This window comes from Poeciliopsis prolifica, unplaced genomic scaffold (assembly GCF_027474105.1).
Source record: "Poeciliopsis prolifica strain line A6 unplaced genomic scaffold, Auburn_PproV2 SCAFFOLD059, whole genome shotgun sequence".
NCBI classification, from domain to species: Eukaryota; Metazoa; Chordata; class Actinopteri; order Cyprinodontiformes; family Poeciliidae; genus Poeciliopsis; species Poeciliopsis prolifica.
The window spans coordinates 2,978,790-2,994,868 of NW_026562434.1; the positions used below are offsets into that span (position 1 = coordinate 2,978,790).

At 42.3% G+C, this 16,079-nt stretch overlaps 1 protein-coding gene and 1 long non-coding RNA gene across 2 annotated transcripts in view; both read left to right on the plus strand.

Annotated features, from left to right (window-relative positions):
• LOC129379650 (NACHT, LRR and PYD domains-containing protein 5-like) overlaps nt 1–16,079 on the plus strand; it is a 77,722-nt gene that overhangs the window by 50,627 nt on the left and 11,016 nt on the right. The window contains 4 exon segments of the mRNA XM_055060447.1: nt 1,992–2,217; nt 2,339–2,711; nt 3,027; nt 15,286–16,079. Of these exon segments, the coding sequence (XP_054916422.1) occupies nt 1,992–2,217; nt 2,339–2,711; nt 3,027; nt 15,286–16,079 (1,394 nt within the window).
• Nucleotides 12,176–13,261, plus strand: LOC129379656 (uncharacterized). Its single transcript, XR_008608222.1, has 3 exons — nt 12,176–12,265; nt 12,923–13,054; nt 13,189–13,261. It is a non-coding gene; the product is annotated as an uncharacterized LOC129379656 (long non-coding RNA).

The following is a 16,079-nucleotide window of genomic DNA, read 5'->3' on the forward strand; positions in this document are numbered from 1 at the left end:
GCATGGATCAGTGTGAGGACAGAGAGGAGGGAGTCCCTCCCTCTAAAACCACTCTGTGTGGGGAAGATGAGAGCCAGAGCAAAGGTCAGAGGTGAGGTCACCATCTCTAACTGTCCACAGCCCTTTTCTCACAGCGTTCACTATATCAGGCCAGAACACGTGGTGATGAAGCTGCTGCTGCTCCTCTTTGCTGATTAAGTTTTAATCATCATGTTTCTGTCAGGATCCATCAGAGACTCAAACCAGAACCAGAACCAGAATCCAGCTGTGTCTCCTTTAAGAGCGACTGGTCAAAGGTCAGATCATTGACGTTAATCTCCTGGATCTCCGTCATCAGAGAGGTGAGCTGTATCTAATTGCTGTAACTCTGGAAACTGAACCAGTAAGAACTCAGATGTTTTCCAGTTATATTTCCAGAGGTTTGATCCATTATCTACAGAAATCAGCTGCTCTGTTCTCATGAAAACACCTTCATATCTTCATCTCTGGATGTTGATGATGATGTTCTGTTGCTTCCTGGCTCCATGTCAGACTAACAGGGATCACATTTCCACTGGGAAATACCTGGTAAAGCCATTCTGGTCCATCAGGACTTGGTTCCTGTGTGCATTGTGAGAGCAGTTCAGCAGGGAAGGAAAGCTTCATGATGTGGTTGGTGAGATCTGCTGGAACTCAACCAAACTGAGCTGATGTGGACCATCAGAGGTTCTGCTGGTTCTTAATGGGATCAGCAGGAACATTAAATCTTTACAACTACTTAGATCACCTGGTTCTCTGCTCACATCCAGATATCACTTCATGGACCTTTACCTTCTGATTGTCTCTGTGTGGACAGATACAATGTGAGCTCACTGGCTTCCAGGGATCCACAGGATCCATTTTAAAATCCTCTCTATAAGATTCAGGAGAGGATCCCACATGGACACACCCACATTTTCAGACCTCCTCCATGTCCACATCACCTCAGATCTAGTCATCAGAACCTGATGGATGTCCCACACTGTCCTGAAGACCTGTGGACAGAGCCTTCACTCTCCACCAGCATCAGATCTGCTGACAGTTTGGAGTGTTTGAAGTCCAAGTTCAAAATCAACTTTTTAAAATGGCTACTGGATTATTCTGGTGTTATTGGTTGTAATGAAGACTAAAGACTGAAGCTGGTTTGGTTATGGGATTGCAATCACTCCAGGGTGTCTAGTTAGGACAGCTGATATATATGTTTAGGTGAGTGAGTCATTGTTAAACAAACAACTTTTAGCTCACAACAATAAGAGTAAATCACAACAAACGACCATAATATTCAACTGGACAATGTGCAAAGACAGCTCTTAGAAATGTATGAAACTGAACCAAACCACCAACAGTATTAATTTGATTCAATGGACGGACACATTAGAAAGAGGTAATAAACTAAGTTTGCTGTAAGAGCCACCACTCAATGTTCAGATCTATAAGCAAGATGTATCAAATATGAACAGGAAGCCACCCAGTGACTGAAATAAAATACTACATCTAAAACACCTTGATAAAGAAGAAACTAAACTAGAGGGCTGAAAATAAACAATTAACCGTCTTTTACACACTGGTATTAATCAATGTAGATCATTTTCCTCTTTCTAACTTTAAATTGTGTTCATGTGATGCTTTGTTTTTATATATCAAAGACTTTTAATGTGAAACTCCTGGTGATTTCCTCTGTAAATACTGCTTGATGAATATTTCCTGACTTCCTAATTGTTCCTGGTTCCTCCACAGAGGACCAGCAGAGCTCAGAGGTTCCCAGGGGTCCATCTGTCCAGCAGCATCAAAACACAGCTGGACTCCCTATTTATGGTCTGTATATGAACAACAATTATTTTCCATGAGTTCTGTTCAAAGTCACCTTCATGCTGCACTTTGTGGACAGAGGACATCAGTCTGTCCAACATCCATCTGGTGTTTGGCTCCATGATTTCACTCTGATGTTTCCTTCATCTATTATTCTGTTCCAGTTGCTGGAGGAAAACATTGTTACTTTTATGAAGACAGAACTGAAGAAGATCCAGAAAGTTCTGAGTCCAGATTACCCAGAACATTCAGAGAGTCAGAGAGATGATGAGGTGTTGGAAGGTGATGATGAAGAGCAGAGGAGGAGCAGCAGAGAGGCAGTGATGAAGATCACACTGAACTTCCTGAGGAAGATGAAGCAGGAAAAGCTGGCTGACCATCTGCAGATCAGTAAGAGGATTTCTAAAGAGATTTGAAATGATAGATAAATTACACATTTGCTGAAGTGATGGAATCAAATTCAAAAGATATTTTTTTTTCATATTTGATTTTTGTTACTGTGTTAATTTAGGACTTTATTCTCCATTTTGTCAACATCAACTTAAATCGGGTCTGAAGAAGAAGTTCCAGTCTGTGTTTGAGGGAATTGCTAAAGCAGGAAGTCCAACCCTTCTGAACCAGATCTACACAAAGCTCTACATCACAGAGGGAGGGACTGGAAAGGACAATGATGAACATGAGGTCAGACAGATTGAAACAGCATCCAGGAAACCACACAGACCAGAAACAACAGTCAGACACGAAGACATCTTTAAAGTCCCACCTGGAAGAGATCAACCAATCAGAACAGTGATGACAAAGGGAGTGGCTGGCATTGGGAAAACAGTCCTAACACAGAAGTTCACTCTGGACTGGGCTGAAGACAAAGCCCACCAGAACATCCAGTTCATATTTCCATTCACCTTCAGAGAGCTGAATGTGCTGAAAGAGAAAAAGTTCAGCTTGGTGGAACTTGTTCATCATTTCTTTAGTGAAACCAAAGAAATTTGCAGCTTTGAACTCTTGCAGGTTTCATCTTTGATGGCTTGGATGAGAGTCGACTTCCACTGGACTTCCACAACAAGGAGATCCTGACTGATGCTACAGAGTCCACCTCAGTGGATGTTCTGCTGACAAACCTCATCAGGGGGAAACTGCTTCCCTCTGCTCTCCTCTGGATAACCACACGACCTGCAGCAGCCAATCAGATTCCTCCTCAGTGTGTTGGCATGGTGACAGAGGTCAGAGGGTTCAATGACCCTCAGAAGGAGGAGTACTACAGGAAGAGATTCAGAGATGAGAAACAGGCCAGCAGGATCATCTCCCACATGAAGACATCACGAAGCCTCCACATCATGTGCCACATCCAGTCTTCTGCTGGATCACTGCTACAGTTCTGGAGGATGTGTTGGAGACCAGAGAGGGAGGAGAGCTGCCCAGAACCCTGACTGAGATGTACATCCACTTCCTGGTGGTTCAGACCAAAGTGAAGAAGGTCAAGTATGATGGAGGAGCTGAAACAGATCCACACTGGAGTCCAGAGAGCAGGAAGATGATTGAGTCTCTGGAAAACTGGCTTTGATCAGCTGCAGAAAGGAAACCTGATCTTCTATGAATCAGACCTGACAGAGTGTGGCATCGATATCAGAGCAGCCTCAGTTTACTCAGGAGTGTTCACACAGATCTTTATAGAGGAGAGAGGTCTGTACCAGGACAAGGTGTTCTGCTTCGTCCATCTGAGTGTTCAGGAGTTTCTGGCTGCTCTTCATGTTCATCTGACCTTCATCAACTCTGGGGTCAACCTGATGGAAGAAACACAAAGATCTAAGAAATTATCATTATTTCGTAAACTTAAACTAAATTCTCCATCAGAGAGCTGTTGACCAGGCCTTACGGAGTCCAAATGGACACCTGGACTTGTTCCTCCGTTTCCTCCTGGGACTTTCACTGCAGACCAATCAGAGACTCCTACAAGGTCTGCTGACAAAGACAGGAAGTAGCTCACAGACCAATCAGGAAACAGTTCAGTACATCAAGGAGAAGATCAGTGAGAATGTGTCTGCAGAGAAAAGCATCAATCTGTTCCACTGTCTGAATGAACTGAATGATCGTTCTCTAGTGGAGGAGATCCAACAGTCTCTGAGTTCAGGAAGTCTCTCCACAGATAAACTGTCTCCTGCTCAGTGGTCAGCTCTGGGTTTCATCTTAGTGTCATCAGGAAAAGATCTGGATGTGTTTGACCTGAAGAAATACTCTGCTTCAGAGGAGGTTCTTCTGAGGCTGCTGCCAGTGGTTAAAGCCTCCAACAAAGCTCTGTAAGGACACACATTGTTAATGCAGTTATTATTGATCAAGTGAAAACATTTAATGATGTGCTAAATATTGATTCATGTTGTTTTATTTATTGTCTCCCACATGTTGCCCACAGAGATACATCAGGAAAAATGTCTATTAATATGTAACATTATCACTATAACAACCTCATCATCATTATACATTATTAAAGAAGCAAAACTCATCTTTCTGCTAAAAGTGAGACTAAATTTATTTAGTTTTATTGTGGAATTCAAAAGTTTTGTTGCCAGCCTACTTGTTCTCAGTCCAGATCAGTCCTTCAAAGATTGTGACCCAACCATTGACCAAATTAATTGACAACAAAAGGCAATATAAATATGTGCAACAATAGATAGTTCCTGTATCTTTACAAGAAGAACATAAGTGATCGTAAAGTAAAATATTTTTTATGAATTGTTTAATAACATATTTTCCTCCCTGTCTCCTCAGACTGAGTGGCTGTAACCTCTCAGAGAGAAGCTGTGAAACTCTGTCCTCAGTTCTCAGCTCCCAGTCCTCCAGTCTCAGAGAACTGGACCTGAGTAACAACAACCTGCAGGATTCAGGAGTGAAGCTTCTCTCTGCTGGACTGAAGAGTCCAAACTGCAACCTGGAAACTCTCAGGTAACTCTGGGCTCTTGACAAATTGCTGCATCTTAGGTGCAAAAAGAAGCATAATTACAGATCCATCCATCCATCCATCCATCCATCCATCCATCCATCCATCCATCCATCCATCCATCCATCCATCCATCCATCCATCCATCCATCCATTCATCCATCCATCCATCAGTTCAGATCTTGGTCTCTACCTCAATGTTCTCATTTTCTCATCATGTGATGAATTGTGTGTCTGCAGCTTATCAGGCTGTTTGGTCTCAGAGGAAGGCTGTGCTTCTCTGGCCTCAGCTCTGACCTCCAACCCCTCCCATCTGAAAGAGTTGGACCTGAGCTACAATCATCCAGGAGACTCAGGAGTGAAGCTGCTGTCGGCTGGACTGAAGGATCCACACTGGAGACTGGAAGCTCTCAGGTATGGAGGAACCTGCTGCAGGAGCAGAGAAGGTCTGATAGAGGAGGAAGAGGGAGAAATGTCTTTAGTCAGGACAATGTGTCTCCAATTTGTTCATTACGACTGTTCCTGTCTCAGTGGAGGACAATGTGTGTCTGAGAGACATGTAATGTCCATGTTTGCTGCTCCACATCTCCCACATGAAGACATCACGAAGCCTCCACATCATGTGCCACATCCCAGTCTTCTGCTGGATCACTGCTACAGTTCTGGAGGATGTGTTGGAGACCAGAGAGGGAGGAGAGCTGCCCAGAACCCTGACTGAGATGTACATCCACTTCCTGGTGTTCAGACCAAAGTGAAGAAGGTCAGTATGATGGAGGAGCTGAACAGATCCACTGGAGTCCAGAGAGCAGGAAGATGATTGAGTCTCTGGGAAAACTGGCTTTTGATCAGCTGCAGAAAGGAAACCTGATCTTCTATGAATCAGACCTGACAGAGTGTGGCATCGATATCAGAGCAGCCTCAGTGTACTCAGGAGTGTTCACACAGATCTTTAAAGAGGAGAGAGGTCTGTACCAGGACAAGGTGTTCTGCTTCGTCCATCTGAGTGTTCAGGAGTTTCTGGCTGCTCTTCATGTTCATCTGACCTTCATCAACTCTGGTGTCAACCTGATGGAAGAAACACAAACATCTAAGAAATCTTCATTATTTCATAATCTGACCTAAAATCTCTCCATCAGAGAGCTGTTGACCAGACCTTCCAGAGTCCAAATGGACACCTGGACTTGTTCCTCCGTTTCCTCTTGGGACTTTCACTGCAGACCAATCAGAGACTCTTACAAGGTCTTGACAAAGACAGGAAGTAGCTCACAGACCAATCAGGAAACAGTTCAGTACATCAAGGAGAAGATCAGTGAAAATGTGTCTGCAGAGAAAGCATCAATCTGCTTCCACTGTCTGAATGAACTGAATGATCGTTCTCTAGTGGAGGAGATCAACAGTCTCTGAGTTCAGGAAGTCTCTCCACAGATAAACGTCTCCCTGCTCAGTGGTCAGCCTCTGGTTTCATCTTAGTGTCATCAGGAAAAGATCTGGATGTGTTTGACCTGAAGAAATACTCTGCTTCAGAGGAGGTTCTTCTGAGGCTGTGCCAGTGGTTAAAGCTCCAACAAAGCTCTGTAAGGACACACATTGTTAATGCATTTATTTGATAGATATAAATCTGCTAATTATGATGTAAATATTCATGTTTCAGTTTATATATACAACAGTTCCCCAAATTAGTAAAGAGGAACATTGTTGACTGTAAAAAAGACCCATATTATGATGAATTGTGTAATAACATATTTTCCTCCCTGTCTCCTCAGACTGAGTGGCTGTAACCTCTCAGAGAGAAGCTGTGAAGCTCTGTCCTCAGTTCTCAGCTCCCAGTCCTCCAGTCTCAGAGACTGGACCTGAGTAACAACAACCTGCAGGATTCAGGAGTGAAGCTTCTCTCTGCTGGACTGAAGAGTCCAAACTGCAACCTGGAACTCTCAGGTAACTCTGGGCTCTGACAAATTGATGCATCTGAGGTGCAAAAAGAAGCATAATTACAGATCCGTCCGTCCATCCATCCGTCCGTCCGTCCATCCATCCATCCATCCATCCATCCATCCATCCATCCATCCATCCATCCATCCATCCATCCATCCATCCATCCATCCATCCATCCATCCATCCATCCATCAGTCAGACCTTGGTCTCTACCTCAATGTTCTCATTTTCTCATCATGTGATGAATTGTGTGTCTGCAGCTTATCAGGCTGTTTGGTCTCAGAGGAAGGCTGTGCTTCTCTGGCCTCAGCTCTGACCTCTAACCCCTCCCATCTGAAAGAGTTGGACCTGAGCTACAATCACCAGGAGACTCAGGAGTGAAGCTGCTGTCGCCTGGACTGAAGGATCCACACTGGAGACTGGAAGCTCTCAAGTATGGAGGAACTGCTGCAGGAGCAGAGAAGTTCTGATAGAGGAGGAAGAGGGAGAAATGTCTTTAGTCAGTCTGCTGGGAAACATTCAATTTGAAGCTGAATGTTTATCAGCTTCAAATCTTTGATTCTTGTGAATCTTTGTGAATGTGATGCAGCTTCTCCTTTTAATGTTTGTATTTCTGGATATTACAGTGAGGCCACAGCAAGGTTTTCAGCAGCAGGGCTGTTAGTGTTTCATTCCTTCATCTGTGTGTGGGAGTGTGGATGGATCAGGTATCCAGGTGTTGATCAGAGTTTAGATTGATTGTATTTGAATGCTGATTATTAAATCAGGTGAGCTTCCAGAAATGTTTCCTTAGTTTCCTGATGTCCTTTAGGCTTCAGTGGATTTCTTCAGGTTGTTACTGAGGGATTTCCTTTCTCCTCTCTGTTGGAGCTTTTCCTGTGTTTGGAGAAGAGTTGTGCTGCAGCAGCACCAACTGTCCTTCCTACATCCACTGCAGTTGCAATCCAGATGTTGGACTGTTCCTGTCTCAGTGGAGGACAATGTGTCTGAGAGACATGTAATGTCCATGTTTGCTGCTGAAAGAGACTGATGGGTCTGACCCTCCTCCTCCTTTCAGGGTGGAGCCTGCTGGAGGCCCGATTCTTGACTCCAGGTCTGAGGAAATGTAAGTGTGTTTTTCATCTTGATTCATGACAACAAAGCAGCTCACATTCAACCATCTTCAAAACTGTCACATCACTCATTTGAGTCAAAGTGTCAATAAATGATCAATAACTGCAGCTGGATTGTGTTTGTCTCTCCATCAGATTCCTGTCAACTCACCATTGACACAAACACAGTGAGCAGAAACCTCAAACTGTGAAGACAACAGGAAGGGTGACACGGTGAAGGAGCTTCAGTCAATCCTGATCATCCAGACAGATTTGATGATCATCAGCTGCTGTGTAAAATGTCTGACTGTCGCTGTTACTGGGAGGTCGAATGGAGAGGAGATGTTGAGATATCAGTGAGTTACAGAAGAATCAGGAGGAAAGGAGACAGTGCAGACTGTGTGTTTGGATATAATGATCATTCCTGGAGGCTGAGATGCTCTTATGATTGTTACTCTGTCTGGCACGATAACAGAAAAAACCCGTCTCTCCTCCTCCTGTCTCTAACAGAGTAGCAGTGTATGTGGACTGTCCTGCTGGCATTCTGTCCTTCTACAGAGTCTCTCTGACTCACTGATCCTCCTCCACACCTTCAACACCACATTCACTGAACCTCGGATTCCTGGATTTGGGGTCTGGTCAGTCTGGTTCCTTCAGTGATTCTGAGCTGATTTGAGTCTAAAAGAGTCTAAGTTTTTCCTCCTGTCAGAGAAACTCTCTCACTGTTGAACAGATAGTTCAGTCTCTACAATCTATTTTTGGTAAAACGATCGATTGAGTCCTTGGAAACTTTTTCTTCTTCCAGTCCTTTAAAGATGGAAGCTGGGATCATTCCAGGATTATTCCAGGATCCTCATATTTTTCTGTCTGTTTTCCACTCAAAGCTTCACTCTGAATATCAAAATGTTGTTTCTCTTATTTTTCCTTTCATTCATCAGATTTTATTGAAATATTGAAAACATTTTTCTTTTGCATTTGGTTCATTTGCTGCTCATTTTCTTCTTTTTCTGTTCAAATTTAAATATTTGCATTAAAAGATTTTTTCATCTCTACCTTTCAGAAAGTCCTTATTAAAGTTAAACATTCCCATCCCATGAACGTCAGAGGTCAACCCTTTGAAGCATAAAGTGGAAAAATCTAAATATTTTCTGTTTCATTCAGAACTTCTACTGGAACTGAGAACCTGCAGAACATTTTTCTCTTTGGAGAAAAAATCCAAACACCAATCAGAACCTGCATTAATCAGCTAGCTAATGTTAAGAATTACTGAGAGGAGATCTTGATTTTGCTCGTTAATTCTTTCCTCTGATCCCGGATTCTTGAGCCTCAATATGCGCAGGGAGAAAGAGCAATCATATGACAACAGACTTCAGATATCTAGAGCTTTAGCCAGAGAAAATCAATGCATACAGAATGTTACAATAGGCATTCCACCCAGATTATCAAAAGTCCAAGACGTGACAAAACAGAAAATAACTGCATGAGTTGAAAAAAAGAAACAAAGAAAGCACAGAAAATGCATTTTCCTGGAATTGCGGACTCGGGAGAAAGCAATTCGAATTCTCTGTTGCAAACGAAAACTTTTATAAGACTGTGCCTTTCTCTAAATTTAAATATATGCATTAAGAGGTGTGTTTTTCCTTTGTGGGGCTGAATTAATTTTAATTTTATTATCTCGTGCTAAAGAGCCCCAAAGGCAGATATATGGATTGTCAAAGTGGGTCTTTGGCGTACCAGGCATCTCCTGCAAACCCTCCCTCGGAGAAAATTTATGGCTTGAGCCTGTTTTGGTTTTCTGCTTCAGTGATTGAACTAGAACATATTTGTGTTTTACTGAAACAAAATCTAATGCTAAAAACTAACTATAACTTTGGATCTAAAACGAACTAATTCAAAACATGCTGTTTAATGCTTAAAGAAAATATTAATACGTTTGATTATATTTTGTAGCAGACTTCTATAGTTTTTGATGTTTGGCTGAACTCTTGACCTCTGAGTAAAGAATTTATTATCCTGATAGCCAATATGCTCCCTGTCTGGAAACCCTTCTTAGGGAGTATAAGACTGCTTCTGAGAAACCCTTGAATCTTTGTAAAATCAATCAGAATATTCTTATCCAGGAACAGGTCAGAACCTGTGCAGAACCTTAGAAACACGGACAGATGCTGCAAATCTGCGTTCCTGTTGTATGTGCTAGCTTACTTTTCAATGTCCTTCTGACGAAAACTCATTTCCTGAGGAAAGACAATGGACTTCAAGACTTTTCTTGCATTTGGTTGTAAGTTTTCATACAGTGAAGAAAGGTCCTGGAAGCTGTTCCCGGTGATCCTGAGTGTTTTGGCCCACTGTTCAATAACATAAGCAGTTCTTGGACAAGCGCTCTGTGTGCAAGCTCCTGGAGGATTTCATTTACGTCGCTGGCAGTGGGCATTCGTCTGCAACTGTGCTTATCAAGAATCTCTATCAATTCCTCCTGGTCAACACTGCTGAAGTCTGACTGCCATGACTGAAACACAAAGCGCTCAGATTCAGGCATGAACTTCAGGAAATTCTGCACTACATCACTTTTTACCTGTCCAAAGGCTGCTTGCTCTAGTAGGACAGGTGCAATCTTCATAGGAAGACATTTCTCTCTTGTCCATCCAAAAACAATTATTCAGCCTACACTCCCACCGGCTCTGTCCATAATCATGTCTCAGAAAAGCCACTCTGTAAGTGTTTCCTGCAGTACACTGGTCACACAATTCTTTCCAGAACTCAGAAAGACAGTCTCTAACGACTCCGCCATCATCATAACCCATCTCAGTGGTCCATCTGGCAGCACAAGCTGGATTTTGAAGTCTCTATTTAAAAGTCCGTCACCACAGAAGTGAGCTATGAGCTCAGGAAGTACCTGTCCTCTGTGAACTATCAGTATCTCCTTCACTGCCTTGGCAGATGATGTGGATTGAGGGGATATTGGCAAAGTGTCGTCCAGAATCTGTGGCTCAGTGTCAGAAAACGGTCCTAGAAACACGATGCCACTGCTATCCAAATCCTCCTCCTCCCTAAGCTCTGCAGAATGAAGTGAAAAGTTTATACTGTCATGATTTGTTCTGTTTCCAATAAATAGAAAGTCAGGAGTTTCTTCTGTGGACATTGTGGATTGGCTGGTCATTGCAACATTAACAGCAGAGGAAGAGGAGGGCCGACTCACAGAACTGTCTTGATCCTGAAAAAATGCTGAAGGCAAAACTTCATCCTGACTGACTGACTGGTCAGCCTTCTTTTTATGGGTGGTCAGGTAAAACCTGACAATAGTCAGTTTGGTAACATGAAACATTTGTCCAGCAGTGATTTTGTCATCAACTGCCACTTCCTGATAATCTTTCAGATCTATTTCAAAATCTGTTCTGGACCCGTCTCTATTTCTTCCATTTGGAAAGAAAATGACAACATTTATGTGGATAATCTCACTTTTTTTAGCATCCTTTGAAACCTTCCTTGTTCCACCACCTCTTCTTGCTCTGACTTGTTTAAAAGCCTGTTGGTCTTCATCATAAAGCAGCCAGCCTATTTCTATTTGTCTCTTTGACTTCAGAGCATTCTTCTTAACGTTTGTTTTAGATTGCTCTTCTTTTTCCACACCACCACCATCTTGATGAGCAGTTTTCCTTTTACCCAGCTTTGATTTCAGGCGCTCAAACAGTTTTGCTTTGCGACTGTTTGGGGGCCATTTTCCTTCCTTTTACAGGATCCTAATAGGGCGATGCGGTCTCCATACGATGGCAAATCATTCTTTAGCTCTTCATCTGTCATGAGCTGGATGACGCTGGTATCAATCTAAACAAGGAGAATAACAAATAATTTATTTAAAACAGTTGGAACTAGAATTGCATGCAAAATATTTGAATTGAATTACATAACATTGCTGGACACATGCCTTAAAAAACTGTAGTTTTTGAAATACTGATTATTTTTTAGCTTGTGCCTTCTCTCTCAGCCTGGTCTCAATAGTTTCCTCAGGAATATTTCTTTGTCTCAGGAATTCACTCAGGTCATCCATTCTGTGATCAAACACTGGAAGGGAAGATACACAAGACCACCATCATATGTTACAATAAAATGTAAAGCAAGTCATACTACAAATTATAATACATTTGTACAATTGTTTTAATATTCATTCTAATTAAATTATTTTCTATTAGTTTATAGTTTCTTTCATTTCTGACAATGTTTCTTATAAGGACACAGATTGTTGCTGCTTTAATTTAATTCATCAACCTGCTTCTGATTTTACCTCAGAGTTTCTACTTCCTGGTTCTGTTGCTCTAAAGAAAAAAAACTACAAGTCAGGTGAGCTGTGACATCATCAGTTATGCAACATCCTTTATATTTACTTTCAGTTTGGATTCACCTGTTCAGGTGTGGCTCCAGTCTGTTTGTCGGGTCTCAGATTGTGTTAAATTTTCTTCTTTAACTCTTTGGATCGTTTCAACAAACTGTAAGTTTAATTTGTTTATTTCTTGAACTTTTTATCACTTTAACTTTGTCCTCATTGTTTCTAATCTCTGATGTTTGGAGAAAAGTTTCACTTCTGATTTCAGCTGAAACTTTAATATCTGCAGTTTGAAGTCTAATCTACAGGATTATTAGATTATTGATGAACTGGAATCAATCAACAAGATGAACAGCTGGTGTTTCACAGTTTTCTTCTCTGAACTGATTCATGTTTTATTTCCTGGTACTGAACTCTAGTCTCCGCCATTAATGTCAGCAACAGTTTTCTGTTGCTTCCTTTCAAAATAAAATATTATTAAAATGGGTTTGATTCAGTCAGATGATTAAATAGTTCATCTTTAATGAAGCGAATGATCCACCTGTATAAATTACTGATTGTGAACAATAAGACTTGTTCAGGTTGAATCAGTGAATGTAAATGTTGCTCCATGTCTCCATCTAGTGGACTGATAGTAGAAGTGCAGCAGCTGATGGCAGCTTCCTCTGCCTCTCTGCTGTCTGACTGCATTCACCTGACACTGATATGAAGCAGAGAAGAAGAGCCAATCAGAGGAGGAGCAGCTGATCTTTTTCCAGCACTAATGATGTAAAGGATGATCAGAGTTGATGTGCAGATGAATGATGTGTGTTTCCTCTGCAGGTGAAGCTAGAAAGTGTGTGTGAGCTGATGTGGATTCAGCAGCATGGATCAGTGTGAGGACAGAGAGGAGGGAGTCCCTCCCTCTAAAACCACTCTGTGTGGGGAAGATGAGAGCCAGAGCAAAGGTCAGAGGTGAGGTCACCATCTCTAACTGTCCACAGCCCTTTTCACACAGCGTTCACTATATCAGGCCAGAACAGACGTGGTGATGAAGCTGCTGCTGCTCCTCTTTGCTGATTAAGTTTTAATCATCATGTTTCTGTCAGGATCCATCAGAGACTCAAACCAGAACCAGAACCAGAACCCAGCTGTGTTTCCTTTAAGAGCGACAGGTCAAAGGATATAATCACTAACTTTAAATCTCCTGGATCTCCACCATCAGAGAGGTGAGCTGTATCTAATTGCTGTAACTCTGGAAACTGAACCAGTAAGAACTCAGATGTTTCCAGTTATATTTCCAGAGGTTTGATCCATTATCTACAGAAATCAGCTGCTCTGTTCTCATGAAAACACCTTCATATCTTTATCTCTGGATGTTGATGATGATGTTCTGTTGCTTCCTGGCTCCATGTCAGACTAACAGTGGATCACATTTCCACTGGGAAATACCTGGTAAAGCCATTCTGGTCCATCAGGACTTGGTTCCTGTGTGCATTGTGAGAGCAGTTCAGCAGGGAAGGAAAGCTTCATTATGTGTTTGGTGAGATCTGCTGGAACTCAACCAAACTGAGCTGATGTGGACCATCAGAGGTTCTGCTGGTTCTTAGTGGGATCAGCAGGAACATTAAATCTTTACAACTACTTAGATCACATGATTCACTGCTCACATCCAGATATCACTTCATGGACTTTTACCTTCAGATTGTTTCTGTGAGGACAGATACAATGTGAGCTCACTGGCTTCCAGGATCTACAGGATCCATTTTAAAATCCCACTATAACATCCAGGAGAGGATCCCACATGGACACACCCACATAATTCAGAACTTCTCCATGTCCACATCACCTTCCTGGTTCTGTTGTGGACCAGTCCCAACAATCAGGTTGATGGGACAACCTGATGGATCGCCCCATCAGGTTGTCCCATCATGCAAATATGAACAAGAAGCCACCCAGTGGCTGAAATGAAATACTACATCTAAAACACCTTCATAAAAGAAAACTGAACTGGAGGGCTGAAAATAAACAATTAAGTCTTTTGTACTCTTAATTGTCTTCCTCTAGAGATCATTTTCCTCTTTGATGTACAAGTTAGAACCATAATTTGACTTTGAATTGTGTTCATGTCATGCTTTGTTTTTCTATATTAAGGACTTTTAATGTGAAACTCCTGGTGATTTCCTCTGTAAATACTGCTGGATGAATATTTCCTGACTTCCTAATTGTTCCTGGTTCCTCCACAGAGTGGACCAGCAGAGCTCAGAGGTTCCCAGGGGTCCATCTGCCCAGCAGCATCAAACACAGCTGGACTCCATATTTATGGTTTGTATATGAACAACAACTATTTTTCCACAAGTTCTGGTCAAAGTCACCTTCATGCTGCACTTTGTAGACCAGAGGACTGTCAGTCTGTTCAACATCCATCTGGTGTTTGGCTCCATGATTTCACTCTGATGTTTCCTTCATCTATTATTCTGTTCCAGCTGCTGGAGGACAACATTGTTACTTTTGTGAAGAAAGAACTGAAGAAGATCCAGAAAGTTCTAAATCCAGATTACCCAGAAAATTCAGAGAGTCAGAGAGATGATGAGGTGTTGGAAGGTGATGATGAAGAGCAGAGAGGAGCAGCAGAGAGGCAGTGATGAAGATCACACTGAACTTCCTGAGGAGGATGAAGCAGGAAAAGCTGGCTGACCGTCTGCAGACTGGTAAGAGGATTTCTAAAGAGATTTGAAATAATAGATAAATTACACATTTGCTGAAGTGATGGAATCAAATTGAAAAGATTATTTTTATTTCATATCTGAATTTAATTATTTTGTTAATTTAGGACATTTTGCTGCAATTTGTCAACATCAACTTAAATCTGTTCTGAAGAAGAAGTTCCAGTCTTTGTTTGAGGGGATTGCTAAAGCAGGAAGTCCAACCCTTCTGAACCAGATCTACACAGAGCTCTACATCACAGAGGGAGGGACTGGAGAGGTCAATGATGAACATGAGGTCAGACAGATTGAAACAGCATCCAGGAAACCACACAGACCAGAAACAACAATCAGACAAGAAGACATCTTTAAAGTCCCACCTGGAAGAGATCAACCAATCAGAACAGTGATGACAAAGGGAGTGGCTGGCATTGGAAAACAGTCCTAACACAGAAGTTCACTCTGGACTGGGCTGAAGACAAAGCCCACCAGAACATCCAGTTCATATTTCCATTCACGTTCAGAGAGCTGAATGTGCTGAAAGAGAAAAAGTTCAGCTTGGTGGAACTTGTTCATCATTTCTTTACTGAAACCAAAGAAATCTGCAGCTTTGAACACTTCCAGGTTCTGTTCATCTTTGATGGCTTGGATGAGAGTCGACTTCCACTGGACTTCCACAACAAGGAGATCCTGACTGATGCTACAGAGTCCACCTCAGTGGATGTTCTGCTGACAAACCTCATCAGGGGGAAACTGCTTCCCTCTGCTCTCCTCTGGATAACCACACGACCTGCAGCAGCCAATCAGATCCCTCCTCAGTGTGTTGGCATGGTGACAGAGGTCAGAGGGTTCAATGACCCTCAGAAGGAGGAGTACTTCAGGAAGAGATTCAGAGATGAGAACCAGGCCAGCAGGATCATCTCCCACATGAAGACATCACGAAGCCTCCACATCATGTGTCACATCCCAGTCTTCTGCTGGATCACTGCTACAGTTCTGGAGGATGTGTTGGAGACCAGAGAGGGAGAAGAGCTTCCCAGAACCCTGACTGAGATGTACATCCACTTCCTGGTGGTTCAGACCAAAGTGAAGAAGGTCAAGTATGATGGAGGAGCTGAAACAGATCCACACTGGAGTCCAGAGAGCAGGAAGATGATTGAGTCTCTGGGAAAACTGGCTTTTGATCAGCTGCAGAAAGGAAACCTGATCTTCTATGAATCAGACCTGACAGAGTGTGGCATCGATATCAGAGCAGCCTCAGTGTACTCAGGAGTGTTCACACAGATCTTTAAAGA